At 33.7% G+C, this 22081-nt stretch overlaps 2 protein-coding genes and 1 long non-coding RNA gene across 3 annotated transcripts; all 3 read right to left on the bottom strand.

Moving 5' to 3' along the window:
* Positions 1-17: 17 nt before the first annotated feature.
* Positions 18-1786, bottom strand: LOC135123507 (zinc finger Y-chromosomal protein-like). Its single transcript, XM_064048231.1, has 2 exons — positions 1660-1786; positions 18-1607 (listed from the first exon to the last, which is right to left on the bottom strand). The coding sequence occupies exon 2, from the start codon at positions 1595-1597 to the stop codon at positions 476-478; it is 1122 nt and encodes a 373-aa protein (XP_063904301.1). The 5' UTR covers positions 1598-1607; positions 1660-1786; the 3' UTR covers positions 18-475.
* A 5703-nt stretch (positions 1787-7489) lies between these two features.
* Positions 7490-8796, bottom strand: LOC135123062 (eukaryotic translation initiation factor 6-like). Its single transcript, XM_064047562.1, has 4 exons — positions 8307-8796; positions 7985-8243; positions 7759-7935; positions 7490-7707 (listed from the first exon to the last, which is right to left on the bottom strand). Exons 1-4 carry the CDS (start codon positions 8639-8641, stop codon positions 7561-7563), a joined length of 918 nt encoding a protein of 305 aa, XP_063903632.1. The 5' UTR covers positions 8642-8796; the 3' UTR covers positions 7490-7560.
* Positions 8797-20231: 11435 nt separating this feature from the next.
* On the bottom strand, positions 20232-21902 carry LOC135123504 (uncharacterized). Its single transcript, XR_010279632.1, has 3 exons — positions 21404-21902; positions 20901-21357; positions 20232-20850 (listed from the first exon to the last, which is right to left on the bottom strand). It is a non-coding gene; the product is annotated as an uncharacterized LOC135123504 (long non-coding RNA).
* Positions 21903-22081: the final 179 nt, after the last annotated feature.

Raw genomic sequence — 22081 nt, 5'->3', positions numbered from 1 at the left:
TTAACAAAATACAAGTACAAAGTCCGACATTTTATTCAACCTTCACGCCATTTAACATGTCAAATCTACATTCGCTCGAAAATGAACTGAACGACGAAATAAAAATTGCGTGTGTAAACAATAATAAGAAAACAAGTGTGTACTTGTGCAACAGTACTATGAAATAAATAACGGGTCTTTAACTGAAAAGTCATCAAGGTGGCGTTGCTTTTTTGATAGAAGAAAACGTAGTGAAAACTGCATGTCTTTTATTAACCCACATTGTTGTGTACTGACAATTCCGCATTGTCAGCTGTCGTCGATTAAATTTTAGGTTAATTGTAGACATACTTCACAGTGTTTACAAAAATTAAGGCCAACTTGACAATTTTTTTTTTTTTTTTTTCAAACATACCAAATACCTAGTTTTCAGATTCAAGTTCAAAATTGAAATCATGCGACAAACGTCATTCCTAACAAAAAAAGTTTTAAAAATTTAGAAAAAAGAAATATTCACAATGGAGACTTTCTGTTCTTCTGAATGACGTGCAACTATGTGGCTTTTTAAATTCGAACTCTGTTTAGCTTTGTATGGACACTTTTTACACTGGTACCATTTGACATCCTGCTCCTCTAGGTGGCGCGCATTTATGTGTCTATCTAAACTCGACTTTTGTTTAGCTTTGTATGGACAGATTTTACACTCATACCACTTAATATCTTGTTCTTGTAAATGGCGAGCGTTTATGTGCTTTTTTACGCTATAACTGTCTTTAGCTTTGTACGGACACTGTTTGCATTCATACCACTTAATGTCCTGTTCACCCAAATGCCGCACTTTTATGTGTCTTCGTAAATGCGAACTGTTTTTAGCTTTGTATGAACACTTTTTGCATTCATACCATTTAATATCTTTTTCGTCCAAATGCAGCGCATTTATGTGATTTTTTAAATCACAGTTGCGCTTGGTTTTGTAGGGGCAGTGGTGACATTGAAACCACTTAATCTCCTCGTCGTTCAAATGGTGCACGTTTATGTGGGTGTTCAAAGAGCATTTTTGTTTACTTTTGTACAGACATTTCGGGCAGTAAAACCACGGTATTTCATCGTCGTTTAAATGTTTTGAAATTCTGTGTCTACGTAAACTAGACTTGTATGCAGTCTTGTATTCACACTCATCACACTTGTACCACGTAGCAAAACTTTTATCACTGTTCTCACTTGAAATGTGAATATTTTCAACATTTTTCAAACATCTTGCGACGTGCTGCAGCCAATTTATTGCAAAATCTGTCTCAAAGTCACACTTATCACACCTAAATTTCTGAATTGTGAATTCAGAAAAGTCGTTTGCTCTTTTAACGCTGTGGCATTGCTTGATGTGTATTCTGAAGGCGAGTGTCAGGTCTGTTTCAAAGTTGCAATCTTTGCAGAAATAAGGTTCCACTTTGGCGTTTTCACAGTCAAAAAGTATTATTGTTGATAGGTGGCGTTTCATGTGGTTCATCATGAGAAAAAAGGAGGTTGTGGAGTACGGGCAAACTTCACAGTTGTGTTCATTTTTACTGGAAGTTGTTAAGTTGTCGGCACACTTTTCAGTGTATTCCAGGATGGACATTTTATTTTGTCTGGAATAATTTTATTTCAGTGCGCAAATAGTTATAGGGGGGCTTGTCTCACCTAAAAATCTGTGAAAGGAGCGTTCAACATGTCCAAGAGTTGGTTGTTATCGAATTATTGATAACTTTCTTTAGAAAACGATAACAACATAACCACAAAAATTAAACTACGATTAGTTTGATGACGACAGATGCCACTTGTCGCCTGTGAGGTAGGCAACCAACAGTTTCATTTCTATGTACACTTTGTTAATAAGGTTTGTGGGCCATTTTGGGATTTATTATTTACATTTTTTTTTTTGAAATGGTGGGAAAGTTAAATCACACTAGATTTATTTGCTGGAAAATTTATGAGAACATAACAAATTTACTAGATTTTGACAGATTTCAGGTCAGGTCTTATGGTCAAAGTATTATTTCTCTATCTCACAATAACGCAAAAATATCTAAATTAAAAAAAATAACAAGTTCCAGTAGTGACATGATGTTTTAATGTTCGAAAATTAAGAAACTGACGAAAAAATGATACCAAATATTTTTTCTAAAAACATTATTCCTTACTATATGAATTATTTCAGTTTGCCAGCCAGTTTGTGTATTCGTATTTTTTAAAAAATTGTTTTGATTTGAAATACAAAAATGTTAAACATAAAAATAAAAATTACTTAGATGTACAGTGACGGCCATAGAAAACTGGACCACTAGGTTTGACACACACTTCCAAATTAAAAAAAATAGATTTAATTATGTTTTTGTTTTTTGACAAATCAAATGATTTTGCCACAGCCCAGCCCGTTTTTCAAATCAGAAGCGTATATACATTCAAATTGCTGTTATGATATTTAAAATAATAATAACATTAATAATAATAATAATAACCAACTAAAACTTTGTTACATCAAAGTGGTCCAGTTTTCTATAGTAGCGGTTGTACATTATTTATTTATTATTGTACATTAATTTGAATTTCAAAAAAAATTCAAACAAAAAAACCGTTAAACAAAGGCAACCATGTGCACGTTAATGCTTTTTGGGTAGTTGGTAGTCCTGCTATAGAGGTAGAATAGAGGTTGGTAGAAAAGATGGTTAGTTTAGTTTCGTGTGTGAGAGCATGGTGAAAGAGGCCGTAAGTTAGCTAGGTTAAATCAGTTGGCTTGGTAATTAATAACAGGGAGGAAGCCTTTGTTTAACGACAATTAATCGTAACGACGCCGACGCCACAGTTTTCCCCAACACGTGCAGCTAATTCTTGCGGCTTTCTAACCGGAAAAAATGTGCATTTTCGACCGACGCCAACCCGTGTAAATTTGATTGATTGTTTGTAAATTCACAATTCATGTTGGGATTTTAATCGTTAACTGATGCTACCACAATTTAACAGACATTAGATTTATTTAGATAAACACTCACTAGGAGATTTCATGAAATTCACTTAGTCAGGAATCAGTCTTTTGTTTAACAAAGTTACACATAAGTTTCTGAATGCTAATACTTAAGTGTTACATTATAACCAAGACGCGGAATAATATCTCACACGCTCGATCCAGTGCAGCACTGAGATAAAATTCCGCGCACTGATTATAACACTTCTTAATTTTTCACATAAGATTGCAAATAGGTCATTTACGGCAGTTAAATTAACCTAACGAAGAGTTTTCCTCGCAACGCCTGATACATAATTATGTGTTTATTTACATGTGTTTGGTTTGGGATAAACAGTTCACGATATAAACCGTCAAAACAAATTGTTTTATGTAAGTAACCAATCACTTGGATCATGGCATAATGTAACACAATATAAATTCTTTGTTTGAATCGTTGATAAAGTGTGGCAAATATTAATCTCATGTAAATTTGTTAGCTTTGCAATTTTCACCTCATACAATATTTCTCTATCTCACAATTTTAACTTCAGTAATTTTCTTTGTTGTATAATAATTTAAATTGAACGTAAACTTTCATGCCCTGCAGTTTTTAACCTCACGTAATATTTTTATTTGCACAAGTTTATTTCACACCAGATCATTGTTTTTTATAAATCTTTGCTAGTTTTGTTTTATGTGAATATTTTGTTGATGAATGTTACCATCATATAAATTATCTGATGTCCAATCTTAATCAAATAAGAATTATTTGTTGTTTAAATTTTCACAAGATTATATGGCGAATTTAAATGTTGTTTATTGCTCTCTTTGAAACTTTGACACTTGTTCAGTTATAAGAATTGAACATATTGTAATAACCCAAACTTCCCGCCTTTAAATTGACCTTGAAAAAATTTGAAAGGCCCACGAAAAATTCAAAATTTGGCCTTGGCTATGATCGTTTAACAAATGGGAACCTACGTTGTGTGTGTTTTTTTTTGTTTTTGAAAATGGCGGGAAAACGTTCTTTCATACAAGTGTGCATACACTGCGTGTGACTCGGGAGCGCAAGAAATAATAGACAAAAGTTTGGAAGGGGCCAAAATGCCACCCTTCCTTAGGAGGAAAAGAAACGAAGAGCGACAGTGACTCAGCGTGCCCTTCTGGCGGTCCCGCAGGGCCAAGTCGTTATCGGTCTTCATCCCCAAAAACCCCCTAGGGCTATATTCACAGACATATTACATTTCAAACACCTTAAGATATATGAAAGAAAAACACTCGCGAATTGACAGACATACACATATGAAAAACGAACAAACGCAAAATTCTATACATCTGTTTGGAATCAATGCAAATATTTGAATATCACAAATTTAATAAAAACAAAGCAAAATCTGAATTAAAGAAACTGGATGCAAATACACAAGTTATTACGGGCGTGTGGCGTCAGAGGTTAAAGTTACGGCAGTTAATAGGAGCACAACAAAAGTACCCCTGAGCATTCTAGCATAAGCGGAGTTTGGGGCTACCGATCTGGAGCTGTTCTCCCCCCACGACGGTGATTCTATCTATCGCAAAGCCTACCCGCACGCACCTCCATTACGATCTTGCTGTGCGAAACTAGGCCATTACGGTCGCCAGACCCGTAGGTGGAACTCGGCTAAGGACAGAAGCCGAGAACGTTACAACATCGGCGACAGCTCCTGAATCTATCCAAACCTGTGGACTTGTACAGGTGACCCGATAAATCTCGCCAGCTCGGCTAGGAACCGAACTTCGCTTCCGCCACGTTTTCTGTGTTATTTAACCTCAATTTCGTTTCATTCAATCTCTTATAACTGTGATATTGACAACAACTGAACAAGTGTTAAAGTTTCAACGAGCAATAAACAACATTTAAATTCGCCATATAATCTTGTGAAATTTTAAACAACAAATAATTCTTATGTGAGATATAAATTAGACATCAAACAATTTATACGATAAAAACATTCATCAACAAAGTACATATTTACAAAACAAAACTTAGCAAGGATTTATGGAACAAAAGATCTGGTGTGTGAAATAAACTTGTGCAAAGAGAAATATTATGTGAGGTTAAAACTGTAGAGCATGAAATTTACGTTCAATTAAAATTATACAACAAAGAAGATTACTGAGGTTAAAATTGTGGGATTAAAGAAATATTGTATGAGGTGAAAATTTGCAGAGTTAACAAAATTTACATGAGATAGTTGCCAGACTTTATCAGCGGTTCAACCAAAGAGTTTACATTATGTCAAATTATATTATGATCTAAATGATTGGTCACTTAAAAAAAACAATTTACTTTGAGAGTTTAAAATACCACGAACTGGTTACCCCAACAAAACACATAATAAAGAAACACAAAAATATCCAATCATCGCTCCGAGGCAAAAAGCGTCTCGGTGATGTAAATTTTAAATCGTTGCCAGGAATTTCCTCGATGATGTATGTTTTAGCGGTGGAAGGAATAAGCCTCGTTGATGTTATTAATCTCTAGCGTTACGACGGCGAATCTCGATGAAGTAATCAATCTGTAGCGTTGTGAGGACAAGCCTCAATAATGTAATCATGATAACGACGATAATAACGATGATAACTGCCTCAGGGAAGAAATTATTTTAACCCCCCTATCAGTTCGCAGTTTAATGAACTTTGTTTAACTGCCGTAAATGAACTATTGGCAATCTTGTGTGAAGAATTAAGAAGTGTTATAATGTAACACTTACGTATATGCATCCAGAAACCTATTCGTAATGAATCAACAAAGGTGTTTTCCCTGACTAAGTGAATTTCATGAAATCTTCTAGCAAATGGTTTATTTAAATAATCCTGATTGTTAAATTGTGTTTGCACTAGCTGACTATTAAGAAAAACTAACTTGATTGGTGAATTTACAAACAATGAAACAAATTTACAACACGTGTTTCGCATTGAACGGAAGTCCGCATTTTTCTGATTAAAAGGCCGCAAGAATTAGCCGTGCGGGTTGGGGACACGGGAGTGACGTTGGTTACGATTGACTGTCGTTAAACGAAGGCTTCCTCCCATTTTATTAACTACCAAACCAACTAACCGAAACCTAGCTCTTACCACGTGTTTACACTCACAAAGACACATTCAGACTGACGCTCCGTCATGCTGCCCCCTGTCTCTACCAACCAACCAACCAACCCTCTAACTAAAAATTCCCTAGCGCTACCAAGCCGCCATCTTACTCAATAATAATGCAAAACTAACCCCTAAGCGCTATTAATTGTCCGACTACCAAGCAGGCGTTTCCGTGCACCAAGTTGCCATGTTTAACGATTTTTTTTGATATTTTTTTTTCAAATTCAAATTATTCAAATGTGATTTCGCGCCGCTGTTAATTAATTTCAGCGCGAAAATTTTGATTTAAATTCGGTCACCACAATATAAATGGAGTTGAGGTTAAATAATACAGAAACACGTGATGCAAGCGGAATGCGCGGTTTCTAGTCGAGTGGCGAGATTTATCGCGCCATCTGCACAAAAGATGCAGGTTAGAATAGAATTCAGGGGCAGTCGAGATGACATAACGCTGTCGGCTTCCACCCCAGAGCCGGGACCCAACTGCGAGTTTACGACCGTAACGGCCTGCTCGTACGGCATGTCTGTAATAGAGGATTGCTGTACGACAGTGCTTGCGATAGATAGAATTACCGTCGTGGGTAGAAGAACAGCCCCGACCAGGAGCCCCAAACTCCGCTCGTGCTACAACGCCCTTATGGGTATTTTGTTGTGCTCTAAACTGAAATCGACATAGTTCGATCGTCACACTCCTTTAACGCTTTGATGTTGCTAGCGCTGCATAGTTTTTTATTAAAATTTTGCGCTCTTGTGGATTTGCATCCAGTTACTTTACTTCAGATTTTGTTTTGTTTTTATTAAATTTGTGATATCCAAAATATTTGCATTCATTTTGAATTTGATTTCATTTAAATTTCATCCAAAGTTCAATAAGTTTTTTTTTTTGAGTTGAGAAGCGATTGTGATTCGGGCCCCATTGGGCAGCCTGAGGGCAAGTCACGAGTCACCATCGCTAGCTGTTTTTTTTATCAGTGGAGGAATAAATAATTTTGGCATCCCGCCATTTTTCAAAAACACAACGTAGGGTTCCATTTGGTCAGACGAACACACCCAAGGCCAAATTTTTTTCACATGTGTTATTTAAGGCGGGATGTTTGATCTATCACAACCCAGAAAATCAATATCATTTTGGAAAAAAGTAGATGAACTAAGAATACACATATTTTACACATTCTTGAATCTCTAATTTCTGGCCTTAATGAAAGATTCAGTCAGGAATCAATGCAACTTGTATGTAGTGTGGGTCAACTTCTTTATTTTAATTGTGATCCTGATAACTATGAAAATTTGCAAAAAATTTTGACAGGACAAGCCACTTTGGTAATGAAATATCCTAGAATTTCGTTTTATGAACAACAAAAAAATGCGGGGTTCCAAGATATAAACAAGACATTCTTAAAAGTATTTGTAATTATCACAGCCGTCAATACATCAATAGAAAAATACAATAATTGCTGAAGACTTTAACTGCATTTATGAATAGGAAAATGCAATGCCGTTTCAATAGTCAAAAATTCCTTCCCTGTTGTCTTCATTCCTGCATACGCAATGCAATCGTTTGCAACTAATCCCGATGCTACAGTTTTATTCCCACCATTAACTGTCCCAGCCTAGAAATAACACAATTTTGTAACAATTTAAGACCAATTCATATTTCTTACAATTAACTGTAACTGCAGAAGCGATGATAAATCCTCCAATTCAGTTTTACTTGCATCTATGTGAACCAGGCCTCCATTGTTGTTCATGACACAATATGAACCTACTAAGGAATTATTGGCTATCAAGTGCCGAAAAACCTCAACTTTTAACGTGTCTGCAACAATTTCTTCACTTTCCTGTAAATACATAAGTTATGAGTGTTATTTGAGCAGAATTTTTACCCACTTTATCTAAATCTGGGTGGACCAAAGCAACGTGATCATTACACACAATCACGTTTCCTAAAGCAGACAGTCTGTCTTCCAGTGTCCTAACTTCAACAGAATCGGGCAACTCACGTCTTAAATGTTGCAGCTCTATGTTGGAGGTTGTTTCAGGTACGATCAGTCCATTTTTATTTCCTACACACATACGTCCTATTACTCTACAGCCTGCCAGTGAGGTTTTCACCACGGGAATGTCAGGCAAATCATCCTGCGCGACTCTAAAAGAAATATTTACAAGATTAATAATATTAACTAACGTTTTCTGAAAATTGTGAAATTACTTGCAAAAGTTGTCTGATTCCTCCTCATCACAAACGAGCAGATACGAATTCGTCAAGTTAAGAAATGCGCCAACATCGTCGCTATTACCAATGCTTGTTCTTAAAGCTTGTGTCCATTTCCTTTTTGTTTCCCATACATATCCATCATGTGCTCTTCGGGTACGAAACGCTTGGGCCGACAAACCCCCGGTATGTCCGTAAAAATATTTATAATCTTTTGAAAACCGAGCTATGTACCACCAACGATTTTTCTCCCAGGTGCTTGTATAATTACGAGTCGGAACTACTTCTGGTTCTATTTGTTGTTCTAATTCACCACTTTGTTCTGCGGACATTGTTAAAATTGTTGCAAACTTGTAATCACACAACGATGTGAATGCACTACTGAAAATTCGTGTACCAGTCCACAATTTATACGCTAAATTATACAGTCGTAGGATTTGTAACAATATTGCGCAATACTGAATTAATACTGAAGGTTATAACAACATTGTTTTAATGGTTGTCTAATTAAAAAAAAACTTATAGTCGAGAAGGCTGTCTCTATTTTATTGTTTTTTTCCGTATGTCGTAGTGTTTGTCACAGTCTCACAGTATTCAAGACAATTGTAATTTCGATGTCAAATTCAGTGGTATAAGTTTATGGATTGCAAAAGATCATTTTTACAAGATGTTCCATGAAATCTGTTTTCAGATACAACTGATAATATCATATTATGCCATAATACATTATAAAACTTTTAAATTAAAGCTTTCATTTTGATAAAAAAATGTAACCCTATTTTTTAAATTATTTGTGAAACAATATTCTTTTAGTTCTTTTTTTAATTGTTGAAGTTATTGTGTAAATAGAAATTTAAGTGGTGATTATGTACATTACACCATGTGGTCACCAAATTTGAATTAAAAATTTCGCGCTGAAAAAAATAATGGCGCAAAATCGCATTTGGATAATTTAAATGTGCAAGTTTAGTTCTTTTGGTAGTTGATAGCTCTCCTAGGGAATTTCTGGGTAGTGTCTAGTGAGAGGGTTGGTAGAAGTTGGCTTGCTTTGTAGAGGCTGGTGATCCGTTACTTTGGTTTGTTTGGTGTGATTGAAAGGGCGCGTTAAAGTAGCTAGATTAAGTTTAGTTGGTTTGGTAGTTTAAAAAAAGGGGAAGCGAAAAACGAAAAAAAATCGTATCGCGCAGCTAATTCTTTTTGGAAATTCACAGTTCATGTTAAGATTTTAATCATTAACTGGTTCGAACACAATTTAACAGTTATAAGTTTTTCAGAGATAAAGCACTTGCTAGGAGATTTCATGAAATTCACTTAGTCAGGATTTATCTTATATTTATCAAGTTATAAATAAGGTTTCTGGATGCTTATACTTAAGTGTTACATTATAACATTTCTTAATTCCTCACATAAGATTGCTAATAGTTCATTTACGGCGGTTAAATCAACCTAACGTTGTCTCACTCTGGGAAAAGGACCGTGAAGGTGCGGTAGAATTGTGGCGGTCCACCCTTGAGGAGAAACCGCAAAATACCGCAATAAGAAACTTCAGAACATAATTCTCTAACTCAAAGACTAAATTCGCATATTCGCAAAAAGTAAGCAAATTGCGCATGTCCAATCGCGTATGTATTACCCGAGGGGTAAGCCGCCGACCATCAAGTGTACAATTGATTTCCTTTTGACAATGATTTCCTGTTGATTTCTCCCGATTTCTTTTGATTTCCTCTGATTTTCTTTGATTTCCTGTGATTTTTTTGATTTCCTGTGATTTCCTTTGATTTCCTGTGATTTCCTTTTGATTTCCTATGATTTCCTGTGATTTCCTATTGATTTCCTATGATTTCCTTTTGATTTTCTCAAAATTTGTTTACATAATGTACTACAGGGCGATTGTTAACTTTTTTTTAACTTGACTTTTTTGTTTTGCCGATAATGATGTTGAATTTAAACCTTTTTTTACCAAGTGTTTACTAACGTACGGTGACTAGGTAAGCTGAAGTGTTTTCCCTTTAAACGAAAAAAATAAATAAATAAAATGTATTGTGCTGCTAAGCAACAAACTGAAATGTTTAAGAAAAAAAATCTGATTTTACTTACAAAAAGAATGCTACTCTGAAATGGAGGTTTCAGATGTCTAAATCAATAGAGTAAGTATACGTTCGAATTTTACACTTTCTTGGGACAAATGTTTGTTCTAAAAGTGGACATATGCAATATTCTAGATTTTTTGCACATTCAGTCAGAAAACCTTATGGTCTATTTTAATTTTGAAATTAAAAATGTCTGGTGTGTACAAATTAGTTCGTTTAAATCACTCAAAGATTTAATAAATACATTATTATTAATTTTTTAATAAATTATATTATGAAATTTTGCTTTTGACTTTACGAAATTAGAAGTACATAAGGCCAAGGATATTTTTAGTTACGTCAGCAGTTTTTACTTATCAGTGACTCATATTCATAAGGCAACAACGACTGGCTCATACGTTCACAGAGGTAATTAATGAATACCAAATAGTCCAAAATCATTCTATTAAGTTCATCTCTGTGTTGTGCATACAAGATCATGTTAAAGTTTGACCTACTAAATCAAACTTATAATAATAACTTAAGTCATTACTTTTTAAAAATTGACTTTATTCATTTATTATAGTAGCATAAACAGAAAAAACAAGTAGTTTCATTTATTTTATTAAATGTAAAAAAAAAACGGTAACTCTAATCATAAAAGTAAAGCATTTCTGTTGGATCATAACAAAATATCACAAAATAAAACAACTTCTTAAAAAATACTTATCCCATAACCTGGGTCGAGATTTGTGTATATATTGTAGATGATGTTGAAGTAAAAAACTGTGCTAAATTCTAGCTACCCATAAATACAGATGATAACACTTTTAATTTTTTGTTCACAACTTTCAAATGAAGCACATGAGAAAAAAACTTTTAAAATGCAAAATTTAACACGTAAGAATTTTTTTTTGCACAATAAAGGAGTGGATAACCCCACCTGATTAATTTTCAGAGGTAATTTTCCCCTTTAAAAGTGTTCATGGGCCCCTAGAATTTTGCACAGTTTCTTACTTTAGTTTTCTCTACGATATATACTTGTACAAATCTCGACCCACGTTGAGGTTACATTATCAAAAATTTTAATCACATCACTTAAGAAAAAACTAGAAATAAATCAAATATTTTTTCAATATTTTTTTTTTCAAAAACTAAACTGCCTCTTCTGAGTACCTGAGGTGGAGGTAGTTTCATTATATATTCATTTTCTTGGATCTCCCCCTGATCTTTAATGTCCGAAAACATAAAAGCATCCGGAATTTTTGGATTCATTTTCAAAAAATCACAAAAAATAGAGTTAAGTGATAACACTTTACCAATGTAACATTTTTTGTTTTGTTTTTGAGTTGTTAATTGTACTATAATATAATTGTCTATATTTAAGTCTAGTTTAGAACGATTAGTCTTACTATTTTCAGCCTTGAGATTCAAACGAGGATTCAAATCATCAGAATAATTGGAAGAATTCAAACTTTCGGTGTCCGTGCTGTCATCATATTCGATACTACTTGGGTTGTCTAAATCAGATGAGTCACTTGATATATTATAGCGTCTTTTTTGTTTTCCAATTTGGACTGGTTTTTGAATTTGAGATGCATCTTTATGTTGAAAGCAGGTATCTGTTTCTGAGTTAACTCTACTACTATTACATTTCTTATTTTGAATAAATCTTTTGAGACGATCCACGCTGACGCGATCCTTTTCATTGTCTAACAGCCAGCAAAGTGAAGACTTTTTCATAACTTTTGTTGTATTATCTAAGCGTATTCTGACTAGATCACGTATCTCAACAAAAATATCGTCACTATCAAAACTTCTAAGGTGTATGTCTCTGTCAAATTTCTTAGATTCGTACGAAATTGTGCAAAGATCATTCAGTAAATCTTCATCTTGGTCAACTGGATCGTTTTCCAAACTTTGAAAACAGTTACGTTTCATGACTATTTGAGAATTGTTGTAATTTTCAATGTGATAGCACTATTCTTCACTAAACATTTCATCTTCAACTTCGTCATTGCATTCATTGTCTTTACACGGAGGCAAAAATACAAAGTTGAAATCTATCACTTTCATTCCTAAATCTTCAGTGTCACGCAGACAATCCCGTAAAGCTGATTCTACGATGCTCTATATATATCTTTATCTGAAATGTTTCCTAAGTCATCATTTTTCACAAAATCTCTTTTCATGATTGAACTTTTTTTCCTGATTTCTCTAGGAAAAACGAATTTTTTATCCAAATCGTTTTTAATGTTGTTTATAGTTTGCAGTCTGTCACTTCGATGCAACATATCTCTTATAGTAAAATTAGCAATTGTGTTAAAAGTTGAGGTCATTGATCTAAGGGCTTCTAAACATACTCTCACAAGTTTGAGAGCTAAACTTCCAAGACAAGAACATATCATCAGTAAGATTTTTGCACGACCTGAACTTAATGAATTTGGTACCTCATATCACAAACTCAATTTTTAAAAACTAATTTGGGGTGAAATTATAAATTTGGTTTGTAGGTATAAAGCAATATAATGTGTCATTTCTCATCGGAACTGCACTTCATTAACTACAACTTTAATATTTGTCAAGCTGAAATATCATCCTGTCAGTTAATGATATTATACTGGAATTTTCTATCATTATGCCCTTAAATAGCTATTTATGGTATAAGTGAATAAAAGTGAATTTTATCCAACGAAAAAACAGTTTAGCACACGACGCGAAGCTGAGTGTGATAATGTTTTTGAGTGGATAAAATTCGTTTATTCACGTGTATCATACAAGATTTTTTCCAATTTCGCAAAATTTTTCAAAAAATTTATTGATTAGGTAATCCATATACATAATATTAATTGTACTATTACTAATATGATGAACATTTGAAGAACGTAAATTGCCTAAGCTGCCTGTACTTTCGTCACGGTCAAATTCAAACGATGCTCCTGGACTTTCATTAGGATTGTTTTACAGGAGGTGGACTATCAAGCGTTGCAAATTTTAGTTGAATATCCACACATCCATAGCAACGTAAATTTCAGTGGTAGTGGGAATTTTTATTTTTTTTTACTTTATTCGTGTTGTCAATGACAGTGTGAATAAAGTGTTGCTACAAACATTTTATTCATCCTTTCGATTAAACTATTGTTTTAATAGCGAGATTTGACATACAAAATGAGCATTTTATTAGTAGAAATTGGAAAATAGCTATTTATGGTATAAGTGAATAAAAGTGAATTTTATCCAACGAAAAAACAGTTTAGCACACGAGGCGAAGCTGAGTGTGATAATGTTTTTGAGTGGATAAAATTCGTTTATTCACGTGTATCATACAAGATTTTTTCCAATTTCGCAAAATTTTTCAAAAAATTTATTAATTAGGTAATCCATATACATAATATTAATTGTACTATTACTAATATGATGAACATTTGAAGAAGGTAAATTGCCTAAGCTGCCTGTACTTTCGTCACGGTCAAATTCAAACGACGCTCCTGGACTTTCATTAGGATTGTTTTACAGGAGGTGGACTATCAAGCGTTGCAAATTTTAGTTGAATATCCACACATCCATAGCAACGTAAATTTCAGTGGTAGTGGGAATTTTTATTTTTTTTACTTTATTCGTGTTGTCAATGACAGTGTGAATAAAGTGTTGCTACAAACATTTTATTCATCCTTTCGATTAAACTATTGTTTTAATAGCGAGATTTGACATACAAAATGAGCATTTTATTAGTAGAAATTGGAAAAAGGTTATTTAATCTCCACTTTTAAGATTAAATTGATATTTTCTTTCTTATGATGAATGCTATGACTTATGTCGTACATGTTACGTTTATTAGTTCTAGAAAATATCTAGTTTAACTGGATTTGCTGTGATGATTTTGGATTTCCTTTGTTTTCTTGTTGATTTCTCGTTAATTTCTCATTGATTTCCTCTTGATTTCTCGTTGATTTCTTTTTGATTTCCTTTGATTTCCTTTGATTTCCTGTGATTTCCATTGATTTCCTTTAGCGTGTCCAATTGATTTCCTCTGCGGTTTACCCCTCGGTATTACCCAACCACCAGATAATTGCAAACCTATATTTGCACACCATTGAGAAGCACTCACTCAGTCAACCCTAGCTAAACACCACACCCAAGCAAAAGTTCCAAGATGGTGACAGCACGTGACGTTAAAATGATAACAAGACAAAGAAGAATCCACAACGTTTGCACGTGATACTAACGACTTTCAATTAAAAACACAGAGGAACCAACAGCAAATAAATCACACCAAATTAACAACCAAAGGCTTCCGCATACAAACAAAATATAACTTTAGTCAACCAGTAAATAAGGCACACAGGCGTTACACAATAACGCAACGCAAGATAAAAGAAGCATAAAACAAACCAAATCTCACGCATTACCACCAATCTATTTTGCGACTTATCAGTCTGACGAAATTCCCGGAACAAGGAAACTAAGACTTATAAAACCTCTAAAAGTCCAAAAGGATTGCATTTTTATCAACTGACCCAAATATGAATACCACGATGCAACACGTGCACTCATAAAGATGCCACCAAAGACATAATTAATGACAAAAACGCCGTATAAAAGGTCGCAAAATCGAGAGTAAAGAGGAAGTCGAATCCAGTGTGCCACGAAGACGAGAAGTACCCACGACGATCAATACCCAAGTAGTGCCGTGTTGAAGCCTTGTCCAGCTGAGTGTTCTTTTGTCCGAAATTGCGAAGGAAGACTTAGAAAAGTTCTATGGTTTCCAGTAAGTTAAGATTCCAAATTTAAACCGTCATGCATGTGTTATCTTGCTTTTGTGCCTTCTTCGATAATAATCGACTGATGTGTGATTAACCCGAACCTCCGAATGGTCCACTACTATCATCAAGAGGGCGAACGTTTATCAATTAAGAACTGAGGAATTATCTGAGAAATTGGTTACTATTTTGTCGCTTAAATGCAAACGCCATTAATGAAATGACGAAGATAACGAAATCGGTCACTGCACTCTGGGGCCCCTGTTTTAGATGTGAATCGCGGCATTTTGATGGTTCTTGGAGGTTTTAGGATGACCCGCGTACTTTAATAAGACTTTAAGACTTGCCATAATTAATCAATAATCACGTAGTAATCTTAAATTAGTATTTTCATTTTTATTCGTTTTAAGGTCCGGAAACTTCTTTTCCTAATATTCTAATAGCTTTTTTTTTTATTTATTATTATTATTTTAATTTGTTTGTGTAGATTCTAATCTTCCCAAATTTTATTATTGTAACTTAGGCTAATAGGGGAAGACCCTTGTGAAAAGTACCATTCGCAGATTGGACCTCATACGTCCATGTCCTACCTATTTAACGTCATACTTGCATTTATTCAATGACATTTAATTTACGTTTTGGTGCTAATATTTTATTGATCAGGGATAGGAAAAGATTATTTAAGGATATTTTGAGTAGCGTTTTCGTTTTAAATAACTTTAAGGAGACGTAGATATTTGGCCCTTTTGTAGCAACTGTTGATTGCCATATATCTAAATAATTGAAATGAAGAGTAATTATTTTAGTTTTGTATTATCAAGTAGAGATTATTATTATTTAGCGGACGCGTCAAATATCGATTTTCGGTTTCGTAGTCTTAAGAATGCAATTATATTTAACCTTTGTTATTTTCATGCTCTGCGTTTTTTAACCTCACGTAATGTTTTTCTCTACACAAGTTTTACTTCACACAAGATTATTTTTTGTTTTATAAATCTTTGCTAGTTTTTTCTCATGTAAATATTTTGTTGATTAATGCTTCCATCATATGAATTATCTGACGTCCAATCTTAATCTCAGATATATATTCTTTGCTGTTTAAAATTTCACGAGAGTGTATGGCGAATTTAAATATTGTTTATATTTTTTTAAAATTTAACATTACTTGTTCAATTGTAGTTTAATATGAGAGTCATTGAAAGTGAACATTTAAATGGAATTGAAGTAAATAACATAGAAACACGTGGCAGAAGCGGAGGGTGCGGTTTCTAGTCTAGCTTGAGCAACACCAACGCATTCTTTGTTAGATTTGACAGTTACAGTTGTAGTGTCCCGATTTGAATTAAAATTTTGCATTAAAAAAAAGAACAAAGCCTCAACCATGGTAGAAGGAGACATGGTATAGGCATCCGATGTACCAATTTAAAAATGGTCTGCGCATCCATTTGTGACGTTAGGTGGCATCAACGACCTTGTGACTCTTGTGAGCTTCGCTAGGGAAGTCTAGGGAATTTCAGCTTGAGTTGTCATTGCTCTGTCCAATACGTCAATTAGTTGTCGGATAACGAATTGTATTTTAAATTTCGCGCTAATTTCACCCCACTTGACGTCACACCAGGTGCGTATGCCTATACCATGTCTCCTTCTACCATGGCCTCAACCATGTGTAGAGACCTTCAATTAGGGTAGACCAAAGACTTCAAATATATATAGACCGGCGATAGAACGAAAAAGCTGAAGCTAACCGGTCGCCATTTTGGATGTGACCGAAACCGCGGGAAGTTTAAAATCGTATACAATCGACTTCATATGAATAGTGAGTTTGCACATCATACACACACAAACTAATAAACTTCAACAATACTATAATTGCTGAATCTTAAATGCACGGAAACACGATCAAAAGAACCAAAGAAACTGTGATGACATCCACGTCACAACTGAAAGTGATACATAAGAAAGAAATAGGTTATGGATATGGGTTGTTGCGATGTTATTAGTGACAGAAAAGTGACAGCAATGGCGGCGATTTCTGTTGACAGAACTGCTTCACGAAATACAATAGAATTTAGGGTGACAGCCAGTCTATATATTTGAAGTCTTTGGGGTAGACCGTTTAGAGAATTAGTGAATGTCACTCTTTAGGTTGGTAGTTGGTGAGTCTACAGACTTGTTTTGGCTTTGTTGCGACACTTGTTGTCTTGTTGTTGTTTGTGAGTGTAAACACTTGGTGGAAATAAGGGTAGGTTAAATTTAGTCTGCAACTTCAAAAAGGGACTTTTTCTGATTTTCTGAACTGAAATGTGTGGAAAATCAACAATACGTCAACACGTGTTATTCTTTTTTGATGGTTTTAAGACAAGTTAACGATCATCCAGACTTCACTCGTTTGCTAATCAAGTTATAGACTTAAAACTAAAGTTCTGGTCGTTTTACTTAAGTATAACATTATAACACACATTTCTTGTAGGTTTAGTAATTTGTTTTTGCGGGTTGAATCTGAACAGTTATTCTCGATGAAGCGCAGCGTTTCCGGAACCACCGTATTTTAATTTTGAACGTATTGAATTTGTGTTTTTGTGTGATGAGGGATATCGGTTCACGAGGAAATTTGCGAATACATTTTCGTTTAATCAGTAACTCGAATTAACACAGAATTAAATGTCACGTAAATTCTTTGTTGGTTGAAATTCTTGATGGCATATGGCGTAGTTAATTTAAGTGAGTAATTTTAATTCTCATTCAGCCATCGTTCGAGAGAGATAGAATTTGACTTTAAATAATTAATCAATTAATTAAAATGGTGTAAGATCTACACTATGTTGACGATCATAGTTCAAAAATTTTGTTTACATGTCAAATTTTGGCGGGATGTTTGGGTTTATCACACTGTCGAATAAATGCAATTTCACCTCCTAAAAATTTGCAAGAAGTTAAAATATAATTAAGATTTTTTGCACATTTCATTTTTAGAACAAGCTAAACAACTAGCAACAATGTAGCTAAAAACAATATGAGAACTACGTTTTTAGCTATTATTACTATTATTTGGTGATAATAATTTCGAATTGAAGATGTCTTAGGTGAAATAACTTGTATGGTGTTTTACTCCCTAAGTGGTATACTGGAATGTCAGGTGTAATAAAAAATCAATTAATTGTCCACTTGCATCTATTAAAAATATATTTGTATGCATAAATTCATTTACAAATTTTGGTTGCCACTGACAAACAATATTAATAATATCATACTCTAGATGCCACGAAATAAAACACGTTTGAAAATGAATAAATAAATAAAAAAAAAAATAACAACAAGTTTAATAAAATATCTAATTTTGTGAAATATCGACATAATAGCAGCACCAAAAACCAGCAAAGTACAAAAAAACTACTTTTTAACTTCCCCTTTACCCAAATACTGTGGCTGAACGTGCCTTTTTAAATGCGAATTTTGTTTAGCTTTGTACACTCGAACCATTTAATATCCTTCTCGTCCAAATGGCGTGCAGTAACGTGATCTTTCAAACTCGCTTTTAATTTAGCTCTATACGGGCACTTTTCACACGAAAACCACTGAACATCCTCGCCTTCCAAATGATGCGTTCCAGTGGCGGCTCGTGACTTTTTTTCTCGAGGAGGCCACTATTGTATCATTATTTTTATAAATTTGTGCATTATTAAGAATGTTCCTTGCTGTTTCCAGTTTCACTGCACAAATTCAACGCAAAAATAAAACGTTTGACAAATAATATTTTTATGTACTTTGATTAGGATTGACGATATATACCGATCAAATAATTTAGCTCTACTCAACGTCATCGTTACAAATACATCTCCTCTTTGAAAATAATTGTTCAATAATAATGTTTAGAAATTTTGTATAAATATCGACCACAGTACATACAAAAATTGGTGTCGAAAACTGTGAAATTTGTTCCATATTTTAATCATATTTAAGACCCACCACTGACCCGGAAAAGACCGGCATTCAGACAAGACTTATTATCATTACAAATACAGAGGATAAGATAATAATGTTATGCATTGACAATTGGTTTTAAAACTTACCTGACCATAGATTGTCCCCGTGAGTCTTGTGATACCATACACTAAATTATTAAGGATCATAAAATTATTATGTATTTATTTAAGAGACTCTATATTTTAATGGAATCCGTCTTTCCTTTTTAGAAGCAAAATGATGTAGAATTTTGTCATAAAATAAAGGTTGTTTCATTAAATTTCGTACAAAGTCTTTTTCTATTGAAATTATTGCTAAATCTTGCAAACGATCCTGACTGACTGTATTGCGTGTGTATGTTTTTAAACGTTTTAACGCAGAAAAGCTTCGCTCAACTGAAGCAGATGTTACAGAAATTGTAAGAATAATACATACAATTTGTCGCTTCTATCAAGGATGCACAATCTCCTAGAATAGATGGATCATTATAAACAGCACGCAGCTGACTTTCTAATTTACTCTTATCAAAAACGTCGTAAAGTTCACAAAGATTACCAATTAATTGAATGGGAAAATCTTTCGCAAAAGTTTGAAATTCTTCAAAATTTAGCGACTCAAAAACTTGTAAATTTTCAATATCTAGGAACCTTACTTTTATCTGATCAATAATAATTTGTAATATTTCATCAAATTTTTCCTTATAAATAGTTTTTGGTTCATCATAAAATCTAGCTCTTTTTGTTGGTGGTTCAACATTATCCGTAAGGTCTCCAAAAATTTTATTAAAGTGTGTTTCCTCTTTTTGAAATCCCATTAGTATATCTATTAACTTGATTAATCATTTCTTAGCGTATGAAATGTGTGTCAACTTATTTTGTAAAATATTAAAAACTAATTCCGTTTGATCAAAAATTTTTTAACAAATTCCTTAAACCTACGGCTCCTCTGACAGAATTATCATCTCTGGCAAAACTATCACTATTAATAATAAAATCAAATACTTCAGTTAGTTTATCATTTAATGACACCACTGTTTGAACAGCTCTTGATGTAAAATTCCATCTTGTGTGTACATTACTTGGAATTCTTTTGTTACATACTTGATCTAAAATATTACATCGTTTCGTTGATTTTGAAAAAAAAGATGAAAAACCCGTCAAATTTTGAAAAAATATACGGACATCCCGGCAGCTTTTGGTTGCATCGCTTAAAACTAAATTTAAATTATGGGCATAACAATGAAAAAAACGTGCTTGAGGGGCAATTGTCTTTATTTTGGCTTGAAGCCCATTAAGTTCTCCAGCCATTACCGCTGCCCCATCATATGTCTAAGATATGAGCTTCGTATTTAAATTAAATTTTGAGACTTCATTAATTAATAAATTGTACAAATCGTTTGCTGAACGACCTGCACTAACATCGAAAAAAAAAACAGAAAGCGCTCTACGGGATTCCCTCCAACGACATAACGAAATATTACATACAACTGGGATTTACAGGCTATATCTGTTGTCTCATCAACTTGCCACGAAAAGAATGGGTTATCAAAAATTTCCTTATGGATCTCAGATTGAAATACGAACGCAGTGGATTCAATAATGTCATTTTGAATGGTTTTTGAGGTACCTGAAAAATCTGACCCCTCAATTCATATTTTTCATTGTAATTAGACATTAATGACACTAATTCCCGAAAATTCCCCCTGTTATTTGATTCTATTCTTTCATCATGTCCTCTGAAAGGCAATTCCTGTAACGCTAAATACAATACAATATTTGTTGAAGATTTCAAGTTCTTACGATTTTCGGTAACTTTTTGATTATAATTTTCTATTTCAATTTTCCTGGCATTATCGAGCATATTAGCAATATTGTTTGATTTGCCTAACATCTGATATTTTACATGCGCGGAAATGTGTTCTGCTGAGCAAGAGTGGCGACCAATAGCTCTTGACAAATTTTTTAAGTCAGAAAATCCATTTTTTACCCAGTTTTGATTTTCGGCGTTAAATTTACTAAAAAGAATAAAAAACCAACAAAACAGCTTATTATTATAAATACTACCAGTTAACCATTCACATTTTTTACCAATCTTTAGTAAACGAACGACACTTGGATCCATCCTTAACGGTCAAATCTGGCAAAGAAGGTGTCGGTTTTCCATTATTTTTTAAAATTACTTTTGTTTCGTAATTCAGTGATGAAAAAGAGTTGGTTATCAAAAACTTCACTAAAGAATTCTCACGTGACGCTTCAACTGAGAATTTTGTTTAGCTTTGTAAGGACACTTTTCACATTCATACCATTTGATATCCCGCTGATCCACATGGCGCGCATTTACGTGTGTTTTCAAGCAAGAATTCTCTTTAGCTCTGTATGGACACCGCTTGCATTCGTACCCCTTGATGCTTCGTTCAAGTGGTGGGTGTTTACGTGGTTTTTTAAGTTTGAAGAAAATTTACTTTGATAAGGACAGTTGTCACATTTGAACCATTTAACGGAGTCTGCATGTAAGTGGCGCGATTTTATGTGGCTCGTCAAGTTGGAGTGGTATTCCGTTTTGTACGAAAAGTCTTCACATTCGTACCACTTGAGATCCTTTTTGTCTGAATGGCGCATACTTATGTGGGATTTTAAATCAAAATGTTGTTTAGTTTTGTAAAGACATTGTCCACACTCAAACCATTTAATATTTTTATTTCTTCGTCGTTCAAGTGTTTTAAAGTTATGCGTTTTTTCAAAGAACCTGTTCACAGTGGTAGCATTTTTTATGATGATAATTCTTGAAAGAACTTAAAATTTCTTCCTGCAAATTTTGAAAAACTTTAATAATATTTTTAGAAAAATAAAATACATAACCTCAAAATATGTTTACGTCTGAGTTATGCAACACACAATACACTAGCCTTTACATTTTTTGATGTGTCGGACGCCAAAAATTTAACTAACAATATTTAAAAGAAACTCATTGTAAGACAAGA

This window comes from Zophobas morio, unplaced genomic scaffold (assembly GCF_036711695.1).
Source record: "Zophobas morio isolate AGI-343-1 ecotype UQ-CSIRO unplaced genomic scaffold, CSIRO_AGI_Zmor_V1 ptg000006l, whole genome shotgun sequence".
In the NCBI taxonomy this organism is placed as follows: Eukaryota; Metazoa; Arthropoda; class Insecta; order Coleoptera; family Tenebrionidae; genus Zophobas; species Zophobas morio.
This window is presented reverse-complemented; position numbering and strand designations above follow the sequence as displayed.